Raw genomic sequence first — 8,506 nt, 5'->3', positions numbered from 1 at the left:
CCTTGCTGTGTCTGGTCAGTCCAGGTGGCCCAGCCTGAAATGTCCACCTGCTGGTTCCTGGGCTCCCTGGGCTCAGTATTAACATGTGGCCTCCTTTCTCCTGCCACAGATCCTCGATGTGAATCAACCCCATGATGCAACATGCCTCCCCTGCCCCAGCTCTGACGATGATGGCCACGCAGAATGTCCCTCCCCCACCCTACCAGGACAGTCCACAGGTGAGTGTCCACCAACCAACAGGAGTGGTGCATGGCCTTCTGGGGGCGGAGGGCAGGCCCTGGTGCTCTCTGGGCTCTTCCCTGTCAGGCCTGGGGAGGCCTCTGGAGAAAGCCTGGCAAACACAGAACCCCAAAGGGGGTCACTGCATTTGACAAACATGGGCTTCAGACGCTGCCTGGGCAACTGTCGTCAGCATTTAGGACCATTGCCTAGAGCACCGAGAGTCATGGCCCTGTCCCCACCCAACACTGCTTCCCACTCAGAGCAGACATCAGACAAATGCTTCAAACTCCTCACTCAGGAAGATACAGGTAAATGGAGTCTGCCTTTGAGGGATCGAGGGAAACTTCTAAGTTAGAGGCTCCTTCATACCAGCTCCCTCTACTCATGGTCACTGGTGCCCCTCTGTCCATCCTTCTCTGCCTGCCTATTGGAGGAATCTCCCTTCTCTTCAGGACCTTTTCTATCCATAAAAGGCCAGGCCTGTTTCTTTGTGCCTTCCAGCCCTTCCCTCTGGTTTCTGGTTTCCACCCCTCAACTCTGACACAGGCCCCCTGCCCAGGTTCTTCTGAAACTGCCACCTGCTTGCAGCTCCTGTGGGAGACAGTGTCTTTGCCCTGTCTTCCTATTGTCTCCTCTCCTGCTCCTGGAAGCTTGGCCCAGCCTTTGTGGGTTGGGCTCCTGCAGTCGTTGAGCCGATTACTTCCAACATTTGCTTCCCCGGTGTGCGCCTCACACGTTGTTCTTCTGAGACTCCGAGTTAGTGATGAGGCTGTGCCTTCACCGAAGTCTCCATCCTATGACCTTGAACTTTACACTCTCCTGTTTTCTCTACCCTAGTCTCACAAGTCAATATTAACTCAACAATTATTTATCGAGTATCTATAATGTGAAATGCAACCAGCTACAACATTCATTCATTCGTTTAACAAATGTGCAGTGAGTGCCTACTATGTGCCAGGCAGCCTTTCTCACTCCTCCCAGCAGCATGTTTGCCCTGCCCTGATATCCCTCCTCATTAGGCATTTCAAAAACAGCTGTTCTCGTGGACCACACAGAAGATCTGTGGAACATGAGAAGGATATTAAGACGCAGACACAGGGTGCGCAGGCTTTTGCCCACGTTAGGTCCTCTGGCCCTGACACCCCCAGCCTCGTGTGAGCATATCTATCCTGTTCTATCCATCCTGTTATTTCCCCAATAAGTTACACTTAACAGTGTCCAGCACTCAGACTACCATTGACGCCTCAGCCTGCAAAATCCAAAAGCACTTGTCATTCACTGACCTTCGAGCACATGTCCTTTTGTCCCCACCCCTGCTCCCCCATATCAACTCCATGCTTTTTCCTAGGCCCTCTCCAACCTACCCTCATATCCAGCAAACCCTCTGCCCGTGTCAGTAACTTTCCACAAACGACCCCAGGTTGGGCTTGGCACTGACATGGTTCCGCGATTTGAAAGCTTCCAGATGAGCAACGGTATATCGGGCCCTTTCTTTCTATAGTCAGAATGGAGAACAGGAGGCCTGGACTAGTTGGAGACCTGGGAACCCAGGGGCCACAACAGGGACAAACATAATCCTTCTCAGCAGACGCAACCCCAATCCCTCATCTGCTCAGGCAGCGTTGGGGACCCCGAGGTAGTGATAAAGAGGCAGGAACTTTGGCTCCGTTTCTTTTGTAGCTGGATGCTGCTTTCCTAAATCCACGGTAGGAATGGGAGTGGCAGTGGGACACTCCCTGCATTTAGCAGGTGGTGGGCACAAAGGCCCACACCCCCATACCCAGGGCCCAGGGACAGACTGGCGAACAGAGAGGTCAGAGAGCCCTGGATTGGCACAGCTGGCAGCTGCTGCCTCCTCCCGCCCGGCCCCCGCCCCCTCTGTTTTGCTGCCTGGGCAGCTGGGAAAAGTTTGGGTTTGGTGGGGATTAGCAAGAAAGCTGCAGGAAGGGCCTGTGTTGTCCAAGTATGCTGATCTGGGTGTACTTAAGTCGAGGAGCCTAATTTAATTCTCAGCATACAGCTGAGTATTAATACATCCCAGCTGCTGAGGGGGGGGTGGAGATGGGGCTGCAGCCCTAAGGCGCTGCCCCACACCCCTAGAAGCCACCACTGAGCTTCTCCGGCCTTTTAAGGGAAGAACGGAGGCTCCAGTTCCTCACCTAGGGTCTCAGAGAAGAAGCACCATGTGGGGACTGTCCCCAGCCTCTCCTCTCTGAACAACCACCAGTACTTAATTTACAGCAAGGGAATAATTTGCCCTGGGGAAGCCACACACCTATTTGTGACCCCAGAGGTCCAGGAATGTCTGACAGTAAGTCTCCGTGTCCATGGTAAAGTGACCAGGCCAAGGTCTGGGGTCTTCATGGCCTTGGCTAGGCCACTAGGCTGTGGCAGATTGCCATATGGGGCTTCCCTGGGCCAAACTGGTTCCCAAGGAAACTGATCAGGACAGAGAATCATGGGAGGAGTTCGGGCAGCGATGGAATAGGTGGAACGGAGGAGGTGGGTAAGGTCCCCAGAACATAGACTGGGTTGTCTCTCCAGGAAGTGCTTGACTTTGAAGCCAGTCAGCTTTTGGGGGCGGGGGGCCTTCTCTCCACTCTTGGGGGTTGCTAGAAGTGGCTTGTGCACAGGAATGTCTTCCATGTGAGTTTTCTGCTGGGGAACTTGCTCTGGTCCCCCTGTCTTCTTCCCTTTATGCTTTCAAGAGGCTGAGCCCAGCTTCTCAGGGGAAGCCCTGCTCCATTGCCCTCGTAACGCTCATTATCCTAGAGAACCAGCTGCTCTCTGACACTCAGTGTCCTCAGGAAAGCCGAGCCTAATGGGAACAGGGGACAGGCACACGGGGGCCCTCTGGAAAGGATTCCCACCTCCTCCTCATTCCTTGAGGTCTCATCTCATTACTTTTGGACCCAGTATGACTTGTTTCCTCAAGGCCTGCACAGCTGAGCACATCTCTTGATCACCTCCTCGGAAACCCAGTTCCTTCCACAGGCAAAATGGACAGTCTCTGATACGAAGTCCCCAAAATGATAAAGGAAGCAAGAAGCAGAGCCCTTCCTCTGAGACCCATGCAATCGTTTTAATAATGTTCCCGTTGTGCTAAGGGCTAGCAGTACCGAGCATAATCTATTCAAATGCACAGGAGAACCGCACTTTGGAAAATTAGGAATCTGCATTAAAAATATTCCCAAGCCCCGGACTTTCTTTATAATAAATTAGAATTTTTTTTTTCAAGGCAAGTTCTTAACGTGGCAATTTCATTTTTGAAGTTTGGGGAATAAAGTTATTAAAAATGAGGGAGGCTTCTTTTCTCTTCCCGTTTTAGTTGAGAAGCGTTAATGGTTCTGGCCCCACGCTATTAGGGCACAGCAAAGTGGTAGGATGGCCAGGCAGCCTCCGGCCCCTCTGCCTGTTTCTGTCAGTCGTAGGGAACCTTCATGATTGCTTGTAAGGGCGTCACTCTGTGTTTAATGTGCTCTAGAGACAGACCCTAAGCTTAGAAAGTGCAAAAACGGTGACTACTGGACTCTTTCCTGGTGGCCTGCTTCCTCTTATCTGGTGGCTTCCTGTTAAGTTCTGCCAGAGTCGCAGCACCCCCTACTGTCTAACTGCAGCACCTCAAGTCCAGCGCGCTGTAGCTGGGCCCTTGATCCAGACCCTCACTTATGCTCTGAGAGGCAGAGGCAAGTCACCTGGAAACCTGGAGGTCTGGCGTTTAATGAAAACATTGTTTCTAGGGAGACCTGCATATGAACTAGGTGTGTGGTCCCTCCAGTCAATATATTGTGTGAATCACTACATCGCTCTACTTCCGCTCTTCTGCATCTCTGCCACAGCTCAGCCACCTGCCACCTGGACTCTCACAACGCCCTCCTCCCACTGCCCAGCACCCCACTGGTCCTAACGGGACTCTTAAAGTTATTGTGTTCTCTGCAGTTGCTCCCTCTCCCAGCAAGTGTCACTCCAGTCTCCTCCCAGAACCTTCATGGTAACGCGGCAGCCCTCTCACTCCTTCTAGGCATCCACCCTTCATTCGTGTATTCTCTGTCCACCTCTGAAGTGTCCTTCAAATTCTCCCATTTCCTGTAACACTCCACATGCAACATTATCCACCAAGCAAAGTTCTCCTTTTGGTCCCTCCATCAGCAATTCAGAAAACCCTCTGGATTTATTAGCTTTTCCACCCTCACCTTATCTGCACACAAAAAGCTCCTGCTACCAGCACTCCACCCCCCACGTTTCCTCAAACATAGACGCATACATAACGTTCCACAAATATCTTTGCCCTTGACTTATAGGAAGACAAATATTGTATCCGGTCTACTTGAGCATGTATTCAGTGTTCCATCTTCCTCTGCCTGCTTGTCCCCAGCACCTCAGGCTGTGTGGAAGCAGAAATGCTTGTGGGTCCTGGTCTGACCCACTCAGCACAGTGCCCTGAATGAGAACGCTCAGTTAACAGTTTCAGAACAAATTGATATGTAGGCAGCCAGGTGCTTATGGAGCATGACTCGATGATGGGTGATATGAAAAGGGTTTGGCGGTTCACCAGGGATGCAGCCTCACTATTGACCAGAGGAAGCAGGACAGAAGTCAGAACTCTCAGTCTAGGACTCGTGTGGGAATCTCGTGTCTGCAGGAAGTCAAGCGTTTTCTTGGGACCCTTTGGCAAAAGCTGTGCTCCTCCATGCCCCTCCATCCGCCCGCAACCCTCAGCACGAGGAGAATGGTGTCAGGACTCCAGGAAACTGTGCTTGGAGATCTGGGGTCAAGATGATGCTATTTTACTCCTCCTGCCAGAGGGAGGCTGAGCTGGGCCAGCCATGTCGGAGAGCTCGGCCAGGCCTGGCTCCCTATCCCTCCAAGTGCCTTTTTTCCCTCACTATCCCAGCACCATTCTCACTTGGGTGGGGCCAGGGGAGCAGACATCCTGGGGCAGCTGGACCATTGATCAGTCATCAGGGTTCCCATGCTGGTTTCATTAACTGAAGGCAGAGGGGGTGGCTGGGGCCCCAGCTGTGAATGGCCCCTCCATCCAGGCCATGCAGCTGTGACAGGCAGAAGCGGGTTCAGATGTTTTTACACACTTTACATTCCTCTCATCTCTTTAAGGGCTGGAGCCCCCTGCCTTGCAGGGAACCTCTGCTCAGCTGCCTGTGAAACTCATTCGCTTTGCAGCAATAGCGTTAATTCAGCAGCTTTGAAAGTCCCCCTAAGCCTTTTCTGTGGCTATGATTGATGGCTCCTTGTACCCTTGGGCGCAGCACCCCAGGGACCTTATGGGCAACCTGTCTGCCCTTGCTTTGACTCATCCAAACGGACTCCTCTCTTTCCTTTATATTTTCTGCTGGTCATTTCTTCTCTTTGTACGCATCGACCTCTCTCCCTGGTTGCTTGGGCCACCCATGTCTTTAGACTGGGCACATCCTGAACTCCAACTCACTCAAGACCTGGAGTTGTCACATGGAAAAGGCAAAGCAGCCTCAGGTCCCACAGTGGGGCCTGTCTGTCCCCACTTAGGAGATGGTGGGCCAGCAACAAGGCTTGTGACACTCACTCTAATGACCTTGTCCAGGTTTTGCATTTGATGTACTTGCTACCTGAATTCTGATATTTACCCCAAGAACAGAGATTTTATTGTCTAGCCGATTGCCTCCAAGCAGGAGGAGTGCCCTAAACAGTTACAAAAATAGTTAATGGCCCAAGTATACAACGCTTAAAATAAATCAGGGAACAGGTGATCAAGTAGCCGCGGGCCTGAGGAGGACTGGGGCTTGCTCTGCCTCCCGTTCCCGGAAGATCTTCTAGGACAGCGGTTCTCAACCTTCCTAATGCTGCGACCCCTTAATACAGTTCCTCATGTTGTGGTGACCCCCAACCATAAAATTATTTTCGTTGCTACTCTATAANCTCAGAACACCCTCGAATTCCTGCAGAATTCAGGCATGTGAACATTTTGGGAGACTCTGGGGAGGGTGTGATGGGAGGGCCTCAGGGAGACAAAGGTCTCTGGCTCATCAGCACCCTCCCCTGGGAGGACAGGTCCTGCACCCTACAGCGGTTCTTAGGCGTCTCCATGCCCCATGATAGATGGCCCTGTATCAGGCAGCGTGCCCATGGTTCCAGCTCTAAATATTTCAGGGCACCTACTGAGCTAAACAGCTCTCTGGGCATCCTGTTTCCTTGGGTGGCACTGCCAGGCTGTCTCCGCTTACAGCAGCACCTTCTGGTTCAAGAAGAAATACTGAGGCCCAGTGGGGGCTCCTCACTTCCTGGTTGTGAGGTAGGGGTCAGGGGTACAGTAAAGCAGATGGGGGGAGGACTGGGAATCAGGGGACTTGGGTTCCATCCCTGCTTCACTAGCACTCCACCCCCAAACACACACACACACACACACACACACACACACGTCACTCCTCTTGGCCTCCATCTCCTCTGTGAGGGGTGGGGGGATAAGCAGTGGGCTCTGACGGCTCCTCTGGCCCCACATGTCTGTCTCTACATCGAATGAAGGCTAAGGAAAGTCTTCCTTCGTAGGATGGGCCGGCACATCAATAAGCCCATAGTCACCAACACACACCTAGAATAACCCCCAGGGGATGGGCACTTCACCCAGGCTTTCGGATTTTCCTGGAAGACCTCCAAGAAGTCGCTAGGGCCGCGTGCTCCACCTCCCTTCTGAGGAAGGGACCAGCGGGTCACGTCCCTTCGCACCACTAGGGGGTGTAGTGAGCACACCCAGGAGGGGGCAGGGAGAGGGTAACTGGAGCTGGAAGGGCAATGGCTGAGGCCTCGGCGCCCTCAGAGTAAATGCAGTCGGTTGCTCTGAAGGCTTGGGATGGAGAAAGCACCCTTGTCTTGTGGGTACCGAATGGCCTCCAACCCCACTGTGCTGCCATCAGCCAAATGCCTCCCCCCGCTCCCCAAGCCCTTACCCCCAACTGATGCTGAACTAAGTATGGCTTCATACGGGTTGTTTTATATCTGATTTGAGTATTGTTTTATTTAAGTCAACTCTCACAGCAAGCCTCTCCCCACCCAGGCCTCTCCCCATAGCTCCCCTCTGGGCTTTAAATTCCCCTAAAGGGCTTTAAACCCTTGCTGTGTCTGGTCAGTCCAGGTGGCCCAGCCTGAAATGTCCACCTGCTGGTTCCTGGGCTCCCTGGGCTCAGTATTAACATGTGGCCTCCTTTCTCCTGCCACAGATCCTCGATGTGAATCAACCCCATGATGCAACATGCCTCCCCTGCCCCAGCTCTGACGATGATGGCCACGCAGAATGTCCCTCCCCCACCCTACCAGGACAGTCCACAGGTGAGTGTCCACCAACCAACAGGAGTGGTGCATGGCCTTCTGGGGGCGGAGGGCAGGCCCTGGTGCTCTCTGGGCTCTTCCCTGTCAGGACTGGGGAGGCCTCTGGAGAAAGCCTGGCAGACACAGAACCCCAAAGGGGGTCACTGCATTTGACAAACATGGGCTTCAGACGCTGCCTGGGCAACTGTCGTCAGCATTTAGGACCATTGCCTAGAGCACCGAGAGTCATGGCCCTGTCCCCACCCAACACTGCTTCCCACTCAGAGCAGACATCAGACAAATGCTTCAAACTCCTCACTCAGGAAGATACAGGTAAATGGAGTCTGCCTTTGAGGGATCGAGGGAAACTTCTAAGTTAGAGGCTCCTTCATACCAGCTCCCTCTACTCATGGTCACTGGTGCCCCTCTGTCCATCCTTCTCTGCCTGCCTATTGGAGGAATCTCCCTTCTCTTCAGGACCTTTTCTATCCATAAAAGGCCAGGCCTGTTTCTTTGTGCCTTCCAGCCCTTCCCTCTGGTTTCTGGTTTCCACCCCTCAACTCTGACACAGGCCCCCTGCCCAGGTTCTTCTGAAACTGCCACCTGCTTGCAGCTCCTGTGGGAGACAGTGTCTTTGCCCTGTCTTCCTATTGTCTCCTCTCCTGCTCCTGGAAGCTTGGCCCAGCCTTTGTGGGTTGGGCTCCTGCAGTCGTTGAGCCGATTACTTCCAACATTTGCTTCCCCGGTGTGCGCCTCACACGTTGTTCTTCTGAGACTCCGAGTTAGTGATGAGGCTGTGCCTTCACCGAAGTCTCCATCCTATGACCTTGAACTTTACACTCTCCTGTTTTCTCTACCCTAGTCTCACAAGTCAATATTAACTCAACAATTATTTATCGAGTATCTATAATGTGAAATGCAACCAGCTACAACATTCATTCATTCGTTTAACAAATGTGCAGTGAGTGCCTACTATGTGCCAGGCAGC

The 8,506-nt window shown here is 52.8% G+C and overlaps 1 protein-coding gene and 1 long non-coding RNA gene across 3 annotated transcripts in view; both read left to right on the top strand.

The window, feature by feature from the left end:
• Window positions 1–216, top strand: part of LOC109391397 (uncharacterized) — a 205,340-nt gene extending 205,124 nt beyond the window's left edge. The window contains exon 4 of the long non-coding RNA XR_002125799.1: window positions 110–216. This is a non-coding gene — a long non-coding RNA (uncharacterized LOC109391397). The remainder of the gene's footprint in view (window positions 1–109) is intronic.
• A 7,216-nt stretch (window positions 217–7,432) lies between these two features.
• Window positions 7,433–8,506, top strand: part of PKNOX2 (PBX/knotted 1 homeobox 2) — an 82,748-nt gene continuing 81,674 nt past the window's right edge. For both annotated transcript variants that reach the window (XM_019658930.1, XM_019658929.1), the window contains exon 1: window positions 7,433–7,539. In XM_019658930.1, the coding sequence (XP_019514475.1) occupies window positions 7,453–7,539 (87 nt within the window). In that variant the 5' untranslated portion in view covers window positions 7,433–7,452. The remainder of the gene's footprint in view (window positions 7,540–8,506) is intronic.

This window comes from Hipposideros armiger, unplaced genomic scaffold (genome assembly GCF_001890085.2).
Source record: "Hipposideros armiger isolate ML-2016 unplaced genomic scaffold, ASM189008v1 scaffold_291, whole genome shotgun sequence".
In the NCBI taxonomy this organism is placed as follows: Eukaryota; Metazoa; Chordata; class Mammalia; order Chiroptera; family Hipposideridae; genus Hipposideros; species Hipposideros armiger.
The sequence above is the reverse complement of the archived record's forward strand: the minus strand, read 5'-3'. Positions and strand labels throughout refer to the sequence as shown.